The following is a 13,185-nucleotide window of genomic DNA, read 5'->3' as shown; positions in this document are numbered from 1 at the left end:
AGTAATTCAGCAGATATGCTCCAGATAAGAAGTTTTGGCCCAACTTTTTCCTACCATGGCGCAGCCTGAGATGCATAGTTGACACAGGCTAGCTCTCATCAACATAACATTTTGAGGAGTCTGCAATACCGTTTACAGTTTTCTTGGTCTATCTTAATTTTGCTTCACTCATATCATATTACTATCCACTAGTAATATTGAGTTGAATCAATATTAATATTAATTTGATATAATATGATATGAAGTTGAATTTTAATTCCATTTGAAAGCACAAATTCAATTTGAAAGTTGCTCTGTAAAGATTTCTTGATTACAGGATTTCTTCTATTCTTGACACCCCAGTCACCATAAATAAGTGTTGCAGGCCAAATCAACAGCCTCATGCATTTGTTTTGTCCAGCCTCTGACAGTAAAAGACAATTTTATGTGTGTATGTGTGTGTGTGAATCTGAGTGTGAGTGAGTGACAGCTCTGTGTGTTTGACTCTGCATGCAGCAAGGACTGTGCTGACAGCAGAATGGCTTGCTCGGTTGGAGAGGATTCACACTTCACATCAGATCATCACAACCAAACTGTCTCTAAAACACACACACACACACACACACACACACACACACACACAAACACACACACACACACACACACACACACACACACACACACACAAAACCATGCACACACAAACTGAGAGTATCACTCTGTCACATAACAGAATGTCAAAAGAACTCCACTCAGTTTCATATAAGATCTCCTTGCCCCCACCTCCTCTCTCTCATGCACACACCAACACATGCAGACATACACACACACACAGTAGTGCTTCAGTCCCACAGAGAAACCGACTAGTCATACTGAGCAGCCAAACAATAGTTCTGTCAATCAACGTCAAGTCCCTGCATAGCTGTCCAGCCTGAGGCCTTCCAGTGGACAGTTAGTTAGCCTGTGTGACGGGAACTGACATTAGCCCCAAGCACATTTTCAGGACTCCAGCTCCAACTTCCCATCACTTCTCCTGACCTGAATATGTGTGCAGTTCGTAATTCGGTGTTTCCCACTGATTCCCACAGTTTTCAGCTACGGTGGAAAGAGTGGGGTCAGTGAGTGCTCGTTCCAGCAACAAATTTTTTTTCCAGTAGCAAAGTCACTCTCAATTTAGTCTGAAGTTAATTGCTTTACAGCATTAGCAGACTATTATGTGCTGCACTCAAATACCAAGCGGCTTTTCATTCAGTGTTTACATTGTAGATGTACAGCTACCTAATCATTTTCAAAAGCCCATTGTCTGCATTTTTCCCTGTGGAATCTCAATAGTTGCCTTTGTAATGAGACATCCTGTTTAATGATGCATCTGTAGTTCTGAAGTAATTGTATGTTCACTCAAATTGCAGCAAACCTTCTGTTGAAAATTAAAAAACTTTTTGATGGTGGTTGATTCAGACAGTTCATCCCAAAAACAGACTTAGTGGCTGAAGTAAAAAAAGATACAATTGGATTCATTGGTTTATTGTCACTTTTATGGACATCGGTGTCACTTACAGTAAAGTTGAAAAATCTTTGTTACAGTCTGTGTAAATCACAGTGTGATATTTGCACTTGAGCCTTCCTTTCTGGCTTTTCTTGCCTCTAGCCCTCTGCTTACTGTCAAACCTGTTCATGTGCTCTCATATCATTCAAAGAATATTTTCATGTGAATAGTTTGACCATCTAACATTTTCTATATGTCATGTCCTTCTTCAGTGAGTTGTTGTGATACTGGTTCATATCTGAGATTTGGTTAAATAGATGAATGAATGATTTTAGCAGTTATCACATTAGAAGCTTGGTTTTATTTTGTACATTTTTTTTGTCTTTTTTTTTTAATATCTTTTAGGTGGGACCAGAGACATTGGATCAGCGCTGACCAGGATGTGTATGAGACATCGCAGCATAGAGGTTAAACTCAAACAGTTCTCGATGTAAGGAACATTACACATAATTTATTTGTGTACTGTACTTTTTTCCTTCCTTTTTCACTCCTCAGTGGCATTACTACTGAAATTTCCACCATGCAGGTTCTGATATGATGCAGTGTCTGGTGGATTTTTGGTGAATGCTTTGCTTAGATGTTGGAGAGGTTGGGTAGGAGTGGGGATTTCACTGGCATTACTGTGGTTTGGCTGAGCTAAAAAAAAAAAAAAAAGGAAAAAATATCAACAGGGAGTTCATATGTCCAACAAATATCCTCTCCAAACACTCAAATTGTGCCAAAGTCAAGTGATACAACAGAGTGATTTTTAAGTCCTGAGAAAAAAATGTCAGGACTATAAAACTTTTAAAACTTTCACAGATAAACAACTTCCTCTTGCAGTGTTTCTTATATCCCTGACTCACAGTTAGTGTACTTCGACCCAAGCTGTTTCCCTAGTACTGCAACTCCCAATAAAATGGTCTGTTATTGAATTGTTATCTCACCATATGTCTCCATAACTTGATATTTTGTGTGTGGGGGTGAAAATGTGCTTTTTTTCATGAAATGCTGGGAAAGAGATGATTTGTCTGGCAGGACAAGCATCTATAATGTCTCAGTGAAGTCGTACACAACATGTCTCTCTCTCTCTCTCTCTCTCTCTCTCTCTCTCTCTCTCACACACACACACACACACACACACACACATTATACCCACACACACTACACAGACAAGGGGCTCTCTAATTCGGGTGGCATTTCAGCAGAGATTCCACTTGGATCTCCATAGCAGGAGCTGTACCCAGGGGGGCTGTGGTCACCACCAGCCACCCACTGACACACACAGACACACACACTCTTTGGAGAAATGTCTGCAAGCGGGAGAATTCTAATTTTAGTTTCATGCACTAAGCCTGCAGCTGCCCAGCTCCCACACTCTCAGCCTCTTAAACACACTCACAAATACATCTTGGAAGGCAGGCACAGTTTGGTAATGATTGACAGACATGACTGCACAAGCCTCTTCCTTCCTCCTGTGACACACAGTCAGACATAAGCAGACTTTTTCTCTCTCAGTCTCTGTTTTTCTACCTTTGTTTCTGTCTGTTAATGATTGACAGACAAGACCATATACTATACAGACAGAAAGGAAAACCAGACCGAATGGTTTTTATGTCTGACAGTCTGTCTGCTACAGACACACTGATAAACCATGTATAGTAAATCTGTAAGACATGAATAAAGTGAAACAAGAGTCAAAAGTTGGTGACAGGTATTTTGCATTTATGTGTTTATAAATAGGATGTACAACTATATGATTGGTCAATAAAACTTATTTTGGATACATATGAGAAGTTTAAATTTTAAAAGGTTAGTCTTTAACAAATCTATTTATAAATGGTTTAATTGATGAGGCTGACCTCAGATCAGAAGTGAGTAACCTGTTTTTTTGCAGGGGTTTCCTGGAGGGTCTGATCAACCCACTACAAGAACAGATGGAGGAGTGGAAAAGAGGTGTAAATACTTTGGACAAGGACCATGCTAAAGGTAGGTTACACAAATGCAATCATATACAAGAACATAAGCAATACACAGGTCCAGGAATTAGTTTGAAAATAAAATACATCTTAATTATTTTCAAGCAATGTAAAGTGCCAGGATTGTTCTTTCATCAGCTCTATTCACCACTGCATTAGACTCAACAAGTTACTGAGTAATTATGGCTTTAAACTTAGGTTGGCAATCAGGTCGTCATACAATTTTTGTTATTCTGTCCCAAAAACTATTATTAATTGTATTAAAAACTTTAAGACAAAGTTTTCACACAGTTAACTTTTTTACCTTGTCCATCTGAACCAGAGTATAAAAGAGCCCGGCAGGAAATTAAGAAGAAGTCCTCTGACACACTGAAACTACAGAAGAAAGCAAAGAAAGGTAAAAACATATTTCATTTTGGTTTTAAACCCATAGCCTAAGTGACTAAACAAAAATATCACTGCTAAGTGCAGTTGGTCTGCTTAATGATGGAGGCGAATCTTACTCTAACAATCTTGTACCCACAGAGTAGTAAAATTTTGATCACAAAGAATGAAAACAAGGCGAACTTCACTGTATACACTTGCTTATTGTCTTCATTGTGCAGGCATAAATACTAGCTAAATATAGGAATGACACTTTCATCAACCTGGAGCATTACCTGCTAATCCAGTGAAATACATCTATCACATGTGTCTGTCAGAAGATTTGATCAATTAAATTTGAATCTGTATTCTTAGAAAGAAAAGCAAGTAAAATGCTTTTCTTATCCTCTATTAGTTTGCATATTAATCAGAAGGCATGAAACATTATATATGTGTGTATTTCAAGCAAAGTTAGGGAAGGATAGGCTTAGGTTCTTCAGCTTCAGTCAGTGCTCTTCCCATAGATGCTATGTATCTGCCATTACTAGCCAGACATAAGAAATAACATAATAAGAAAGACATAGTTTTCATTGACCGCTGTAAGAATCTTGTAGTCGTCTGTTTTCTAGTTGCTAACACAGCTAAAATAAAAAATCTCCAATCTACCTGCTGTGTCAAGTAGTGAACATCAAAAAAACAAAAACAAAACAAAAACTCATTCATTGAAATCCACTAATGCTATCACTGAAAAAAAAGTGCTTTACTTTAACACTATGCACTTAGGCTTTGGTAGTGTTTTAGTTTAGTGTGATTTATGTTGTACTGGTTCAAAGACTTGTCTGCAAGAAGTCAACATTCAGGACTAAAGGAAAAATCAGATGAATTAAATAATCAAATAGTAAAGTGGGACAATGTCCAAATTGTATATATGATGTTTTTATTAGACGGCAGTGATGTGTGTATATAAAAGAAGTCCTAAGTTAAGTTTGTCCTTACTGATTAGACATGTGCAGATCTAGTAAGGCTAAACATTACCTTACTTGGTAAACACAGAGGCTGTTTCTCTCTGCAGTCCTCTTGGCTCAGGTTCTACATACGCACTCACCTACCTTGACAAAAAATACCATACACAAAAAAGGAGTGAGATGAATATGTTTCCAGTATGTTTTGGGATGTTGATAGTTTCAGGTTTGAATCAGTAGATGTGGAACATGTACAGATGTTCAGGAAGAAATACAAGTAACTTAAGGATCCTCTTACTCATATTATGCAGTAGATTTAATGTTGGTATATAACTTATACTGCACATTGTGATCATTACTAATACTACTACATAAGACGTGTCATTCCTCTACAGCTGCCTGCATGACTTTGATTATCATTAAACACTGTTGGCATAAGCACATTATAGACCATAGAATTTCTCAACTCTACAATTATTATCTAAGTTTATTATACGAGTTATAAAACATGTCTAACAAAATTATATATTTTAAAGGGGATTGACAAATTGATCAGTGAGAAAGGCAGTAGTAGCCATAATCAGATGTTTCATATTTTTGTTAGTATAGATTCAGATTCAGATAATATCAGCTTTAAAAAACAAAACCTGTTCATATTTGGTAATTGCATTTGGATGAGTGACAATTAATGTAACAACCAATTAATCACTACCATGTTGACATTCCTAAAGATTTTGTTTCTTTAAAAGAGGCATTTCTGTAAAGCTTAGCCTGTTTTTGCACTTGTTTTTACTAAGGCAGATAAAAATGCATACAAACATGCATATCTCTATCAGTATTGTCTGTTTAAAACAGAAACCTAGTGGCACATTGTTTTGGCTTTATATTTTTCTTTGAGTGTTATACTGCTTAAACAGGCATCCAGAGACACAAAGTTGCACCTTGATGAATTAGTGTTTAGTGCTGGCACTCTTTCAGTTGACTTGAATCTTTTTCCTCTCCCTGTCCCCATGTGATTCTGATACAATCCTTCGCCTTATGCTGCACTGCAGCTGATAATCTAGGTAAGTCAGTCTGTGGAACAGACACACTGTCTAGGTAGTTGCTTACGCTACAATGCTTAACCTATCATCTCAGTTTCATTGTGAAATAGCCATTAAAGATATATATTTTTATGCAAAAAATAAAAACATGCTAAATAATGGAATGCACAAGTTTCCTATACAGTTATGAAACTATTTTTTGCAGTCTAAGTTTGCTATAACATATTGGCAAATTAAGCTGTATAGTCTGTGAATCTGGTTTCGTATAGAAACCCTTTGGTCTCTTTTACATCCATCATTGTCTTCTGGCTTCTCTTGTTTACTGTTTGTAGCTTTGGGTAAGAGGCCCGATGTTTGCAACCACCTTAAAACAGCTATTTTAAGTTATGCTATCGCTACATAGACAATGTTAGCATTAACAGCTGTTTACTTACCAGTATTGCCAAAGTTTCAGCCATCTCAGCATTTACAATATAAGAGGTTAGAGAACAGCCTCTGACCAGCTCTACTTCTTCAGGGCAGACTGGACAATACAGTGACTCTGTATCGGAAAGTGGAGCTAGGTGGTTAGCATGCTAACTTCAATAGAAGAAAAGTGATTGAAATAGAAGCAAAACAAGAGGGTTACTTTCCAGCACTATAGACATCTCTTGGCGAGTAAAGGAAAGAAGTTTGATGCTGAACTCGCAACATTTCTTCTAGACTGGTAAGTAAACAGCTATTAATGCTAACATTGACTACATAGCAATAGTAAACCTCCTTTAAGTAATGAGGTGCTCTGGAAATTTCTTTGTTTTGTTGATATTAGTGATAGTGAAAACATGCTGTTTTCTGAAGAAGAAAGAGAGGGAAGCAGGTAAAGTGGACGCCACCGTAGACTTGAGATACACCCGGGTACTAACTGGTCCAGTGGGGGGCTGTTTCTGTTTTACTGGTCCAGTTCTGTAGTGTTGCATTGGTTTCTACAAAATGTTTGTCTGTGTTTTATCAGGTCTGTGGTGTCCACATTTAGTGTGGTCCATACTGGCACATTTATGTTCCTTTGCTCTACTCACACACACACATATACACACACTTTGTCTTTTCTTCAGCGAGCCACTGAGTAACGAAACCAGTCAAAGGAAGTTTTTCCAGAACAAAACTTTGGTAAAATTGTAATATTTTACAATATTTTAAAAGCTTTCAGCTTTTCTTTCTTTTGACTGCAACCTATCCACTCTGCAGAATTGTAAATGAAAAAAACAATAAAAGCAGATTCACAAACTTCTAACTTCACATTTGTAGGTATTTTTACATCGTTGGAAGGGCAGGGTTCCTTGCTATAGTTTACCTCCAACAACCAGTGTGACATTGGGATACGGTAAACTGAGGGGTAGACATTTTGCTAAAAGCAGGCAGTCCCCTCATTCCAATGGAATTAATTTTATTTTGTTTGGCAGCCATCTTCATTTACGTATTTTGGGCATTCCCACTTGATGTGCACAAAGATAACCACTTTACCTAACTCCAAAAAGTCTTTAAACTCACTCACCTCTTATCACAGAGTACATATAAACAATTAAATCAAAATTAGGAATAGGCTACAAGTTTTAGTCAAACTACTTTAAAGAAGAGCCCCCCCCCTTTTATGCACAGAAATAAAACCCCATCTGTCAGCTTGTGTTGATGAGTCTATATCTGATGTTTGATACGTGTCTTGTGAGGTTTTTCTGACCTGAGACCCGAGTCTTGCTAAGGAACAGCCTGTGGCTGCAACCTAATGTAATCATCGGTCATGTGAAAGCTGGAGCAGTTAATCTCATTTGTGTGTGCGCATGTATCCACATGTGTGCAGACTGTGGGCCGTTTCGACCCCAACCTTATTCATCTTGGCTCAGTCACTGAATTTCTGGCAAGTTGAGTTTGGTGAAAACAACTCTAGAATATCAGTGAGATTTTTAAATCAAACACACACTACAACTTGTCCTCGCTGCCCCAGTTGCTGTGTTGATGAGTGAATCAGTCATATTCACCTAAGAAAACTACAAAAGATGGTGATGACGAATTGGGTTGTTAAGTTCATTAGTGTACATTAGGGTTTGTGTTACGATATCGCCATATTTTGGAGACAATTGTGTTGGTGCAATTGACAGACACGCACACACTCCAGGACATCTGAAGTATGTCATTGCTTATTCATCCTGAAGGTGTAAAACAGTTAGACATACTAAATCAAAAATAAATTAATAAATGAATGTCACAAGCCCTAATTGTCCTTAATTGAGCACTGAAAAGAGTTGTAAAATATGTCAGTGTGGATTTGTTCACAGTGCAGTCAGTGGCCACTGAGTTTCATTGAACCTCAGTGTTTGTCTGTGGTTGAAGAGAGAGAGGAAGTAGCAATCAGAGCCTTGTCATTTCATTCACAAGCACAGATGCACAAGTTATGGCACAGAGACTGGGAATGTGGACAAAACAAGGAACAACCCAAAGCAAAGGCAAAGTTGTAACATAGCAGAAACTCATCAACCTCAACACTTAAGTCTGTGTCAACCTGATTGAGCAATGAATACAGCTGCTTCAGAAAGTGGTTTATAATTATTTTCACATTATGTACATTTTCCACATGAGCACCATGATAATCATGAATATATACAGTACATAAAGGGCTAAATTCAAATATTACTCAGTAAGCCTTCAGCAATCTGTTTGCTTGCATTTGTGTAAAAGATTAAAACTTTCTCATCTCATCTTAAATGAGCGAAAGGATAATGTGCTTCTTGATGGATCAGCCTTTAACAGAAGTAGATGTGGAAGTAATGTGACGCTGATTGTGATAACATTACGCACTACTCACGCTGCTCGTTGGCACTACCAAAACGGCAACAAAGAAAATATTTGGCTCTTCATCTGTTACAGACAAATGTTCCTCAACTTACAGTTCTGTCTTTCCTAAACCACTTTGGTTATGTTGAGAAAACAGTCTGCCAACACTTGAACTAGTGGTAGGAACCAGAATGCTGTATGCTCCCTCGTTTTACTGCGTGCCAAGGAGACACCACAGCATCGCTGGCATTAGGGCTTGAAAAGCTGTTTTTCTACGCTGAGCCCAACTAAAAGCGAAAGTTTAAAACGTTTCTTAGTCATGTTAGAATTAAGTTAAATGAAACATGGCTGTGAAAAGAATATTTTTCAGTGTTACGAGACATATATCACTGAGCATTATAGCAGAAGTTACATTACTTCAGAGCATCTTTTGTTGTCAGGTATTGAGCTTTTTGCCATAAAGAGTTGAAATTCTGTAGTTTCAGTTGTTTTACTGTAAGGATGCACTTGATACATTATTGTCTTGCAATAGAATTTAATAATGATTGGCCAGCTGTGTATAACTAGCAATTAAAACATTATCTGAAATGTTAGTCTAGCTTGCAAATAATTTTAGTGGCAACAAGATGGAAGAGACTGATTTTGCCTGGAGGGAAATTAATGATAATGAGTTTGGTCTTGCAGTGGGAACCAGACTAATGAGTGAAGCTTGTCCTAACCCTTTCAGGCTCAGTCCTACAGCCAGCTCTCCACAAACTCTTGTACAATGTAATGGTATACTTGTCTGCTCAACAAGCTTCCTTTGGATCTAAATGAGACTGAAAATATATACTACAATTTGGACTTTCCAGTCTGGCTTCTGCAGTCCATCTACTCTATTGTGGTCTCCGTAGTATAATATAGTAGGAACTGCATTAAACACACACATAACTCACATTCCACTGAGTCCAGCGTTACAGACACTAAACCAAGCTTGGTAAATGGATTCTCTATGTATGGAAACTCAGTTTGTCTTATTTTGTCAACAACCATTATGTTCTGAGGACTGTCTACACGGGATTCATACTGCCACGTTATTTTATTTTGTAGCTTTAGATTCAAAGATTTGCAGTAGTATTACATATTTTTGTCCTTTTCAAATTTACCACATCATCAATATATTTACATACAATTTTAAAGGAAACTTTTGCTGTTTTGGTGAAACCACTTCCTTAAACTGGGGTAACTGCACAGTCTGAATTTGGGTGCAGACATTGTCTTTGCAGAACTTCATCCACCTAAAATACACTGTTTGGAGTTATATGTGAAAACTTCACCCAGTATCAACATTCATATTGCACCTCTTTGGTTAGTGTAAGACAATTAGTCCATTCTCATTAGTGTCAGCTATTGTGATACTAGAGGGTGCATAATGAAGAGTTTCCATTTGGTGTGCTTTTCCAACAGCTTAGTGTTTGTGTGTATGCTGGACACCATTGTTTATTGTCATTTTTCTTGTGGACTGCGCATCTGATGGAGAGATAAAGCAGTGGAAACAGCCTCCCACTTGCTGTATCATGTTTTAATGTATACACTGTACTGACACATCAGAGAGGAAAAGGGCTGATGGTTTGCCCTCACAATGAGATGTACATCCTTATGTTTTACATTTGAGGTGAGGATGATTTCCCTGTGTAACTCTATCTGTGTTTCTTTACTACTGGTTTGCATGATATAGGGCCTCACGTCAAATGTTCAACAAAAGACACCAGTTTGTTATCTTTGCCCAGACACAAGAGCAGACAGACAGACCACAGAGTTTTTCACTGTGGATTTAACCTTGATGTATCAAAGTCAAGACTGTGTGTGTTTGTGTGCAAGTGTAGTTTGAGTGGTTAGATAATGCCTTTGAGGCCCACTATGTCATCTTGGGCAGTCGCCAGCCTTCCTGCCTCCATACACAACTCAAGAGTGCTTGATTTGGCTTCAGGGCATCCTCTCTTAACATCAAACACACACACACACATACACACACTCACACAAACACACACACACACTCACACACACACACACACACACACAAACAAACACACACAGCACGAAGGCAAACATAGTGCTGAATAACAGGATAACCTTGGGATTGTCATTGTCCTCAAATGTTCACAGATTTACATATGCATATTAAACATACACAGCAAAAGCAGCAGATGGTCTTATACATACCTTGCACTCGTGCCATTCATGAAAGCACGCACACGCACAAACACACAGTCTCTCTTAACCCTGACAAGAAACACCCTGGAGTTTAAGTGTTCAACAAAGAGCAGTGGAGATACTCACTTTTGAGTATCTCATCATAATAGAACAAGAGACAGCAAACACTTAAGTGACCAGAGTGGCCCTTCATACTGAGGTGACAGCCAAAAAGTAGTGGAGACATTCAAATGGTAGCAATGAAGATAGCAATGTTCACAATAAAAGAAGATAACACATGGAGCAGTAGTAACAGGCCAGGCCTACACCAGAGAGATGTGATGAAAATCAAAAACACCAAATGTTCTTTCATTGCTACATGATCATATAGTTTGTAAATACTCATGCATGTTACATTAGCATAACTCTGCTTTTTAGTGTTTGTGTTGTGAAGGGAGATTAAGGTAGAATAATGTCCTTCAAGTTTTACTGTCAAATTTATCTCAGTAATTTGATTTTTACACATTATGGAGCAGTAAATAGACCAGTCATGTGTTTCCTTGTGAGTTGGTAATTTTGTTATACCTGTAATGACATGCATATTCATTTTGTCTGTGTGTGTGTGTGTTCGTGTTTTTGTTACCAAGGTCGCGGTGATATCCAGCCTCAGTTGGACAGCGCCATGCAGGATGTCAGTGATAAATACATTCTGCTGGAAGAGACAGAGAAACAGGCCCTGAGGAAGGCTCTGATAGAGGAGAGACAGAGATTCTGCTGTTTTGTAGCCATGCTGCGACCTGTAGTGGTGAGTACAGCAGGGGGAAAGAGAGAGAAATGAGCCTTCAGAAAACACTCAGAGACAACAACAGAAAGTCACCTCACTGCCTGTCGTTGCCTTTTTGTTTTAATCCCATAGACTGAAAAGATTATTTTTCATGCTGCTTCAGCTACTTCATCTCACACCTAATACTTTTTTTTTTATCCAGACAATCATTGAAGCTTTTTTATACTACCACTGTTCCCTAAAAGGCACTTTTTTTCATTGTTGTGTAAACTCTTAAATTACAATAATTTTAAAAACATTCTACCGCCCACAAATTTCTGCTCTCTCTCTGTCACTAATTCTTTTAGGATGAAGAGATTTCTATGTTGGGAGAGGTCACCCATCTCCAGGCCATCTCTGATGACCTCAAAGCCCTGACCTCCGACCCACACAAGCTTCCCCCTGCTAGTGAACAGGTGAGGAAAACATCAAAGATGAAACAGTCTGTGAACAATTGACCAAAACAGACACACTATTTTTGTGTTCAGTAAAGAGACTTTGCTTAGTGCCTTTTAACCTCATAAGTACAAATATTAAGTATGCCTGATATTTTCCTCCTTCTCAGGTGATCTTGGACCTGAAGGGCTCAGACTATGGCTGGTCATATCAAACACCGCCCTCATCCCCAAGCACCACTATGTCCAGGAAGTCTAGCATGTGCAGGTAGGCTCCAACAGCCAATCACAAGACCCATAGCCACAAACAAATGAAATGGAGAGGCTTTGTCTTTAAGTAAACATTTACTTACTGTACCCGAAAACCCTTTTGTAATTCAGTTTGCTTCATAATAATGGCAAATAGAAAATTCAATTACTCCAGGTACTTCATTTATCACTTTCCTAGGACTGAGGAGCAAGGAGATGAAACTGAATATACAGTCTTTATTCGTAGTTAGAGGTTCTATGGTATTATAATAGCATGACATTCATACATTCAGGATCTAAAATAAAAATCTCTCCTTTTGACCCTATTAATAACTATGAATCTTCTTTGCAGACAGCTTACATCATTGTAAAGGGTTGGGAAACAAAGACATAGAGGAAAACTTTTAATTGTTTTGCCTATGTCTGCCACCCAGTGGTCACTATGAGCTGCAGTTGTTTGCGAATTCTTAATCTTAGTTTTGTATGTATCTTCATCTCCTCTTAGTTACTGATGGTTATTAATTAGTTCACTTCACTGAGGAGAACAGTTTAAGTCGGCCTACATTGTCAAAGAAAACTTTTTTTTTAATATAGGCAAAGAACTAAGAATTAAAGGTCAGAGAAGTTTTACAGAATTGGACCATTTCTTCTCCAGCTGTTCAGACAATGTCCTCTACACTCTGTCCTCACTGCTTTTTGTGCGTCTCTCAATGATTTTAAGTTTTAAGCTTTGGTTTATAATTGCTTTGCATTTTTCCTGTTAAAGTCTGGTGACACCAATGTTGGGGTTGTGGGTCTTCTATAATTGAATCAAAACTTTAAAATAATAAGACATTTCAAACCCATTATAGAGGAACAGCTCAGGTTGTTTTTTTGTCTTGAGCCTTATA

General features: G+C 38.1%; 1 protein-coding gene across 5 annotated transcripts in view; it reads left to right on the top strand.

Moving 5' to 3' along the window:
* Window positions 1-13,185, top strand: part of LOC111227696 (metastasis suppressor protein 1-like) — a 54,043-nt gene that overhangs the window by 31,887 nt on the left and 8,971 nt on the right. For 3 of the 5 annotated variants that reach the window (XM_022753338.1, XM_022753335.1, XM_022753337.1), the window contains exons 4-10: window positions 1,871-1,955; window positions 3,402-3,493; window positions 3,806-3,880; window positions 5,861-5,872; window positions 11,476-11,633; window positions 11,960-12,067; window positions 12,217-12,314. In XM_022753338.1, coding sequence (XP_022609059.1) covers window positions 1,871-1,955; window positions 3,402-3,493; window positions 3,806-3,880; window positions 5,861-5,872; window positions 11,476-11,633; window positions 11,960-12,067; window positions 12,217-12,314 — 628 coding nt within the window. The remainder of the gene's footprint in view (window positions 1-1,870; window positions 1,956-3,401; window positions 3,494-3,805; window positions 3,881-5,860; window positions 5,873-11,475; window positions 11,634-11,959; window positions 12,068-12,216; window positions 12,315-13,185) is intronic. The other 2 variants (XM_022753339.1, XM_022753336.1) reach the window with 1 other exon arrangement.

Source organism: Seriola dumerili, unplaced genomic scaffold (assembly GCF_002260705.1).
Source record: "Seriola dumerili isolate Sdu_G_001 unplaced genomic scaffold, Sdu_1.0 BDQW01000191.1, whole genome shotgun sequence".
Classification (NCBI taxonomy): Eukaryota; Metazoa; Chordata; class Actinopteri; order Carangiformes; family Carangidae; genus Seriola; species Seriola dumerili.
Note: the sequence above shows the minus strand (reverse complement) of the source record. Positions and strands in the feature narration are given on the sequence as shown.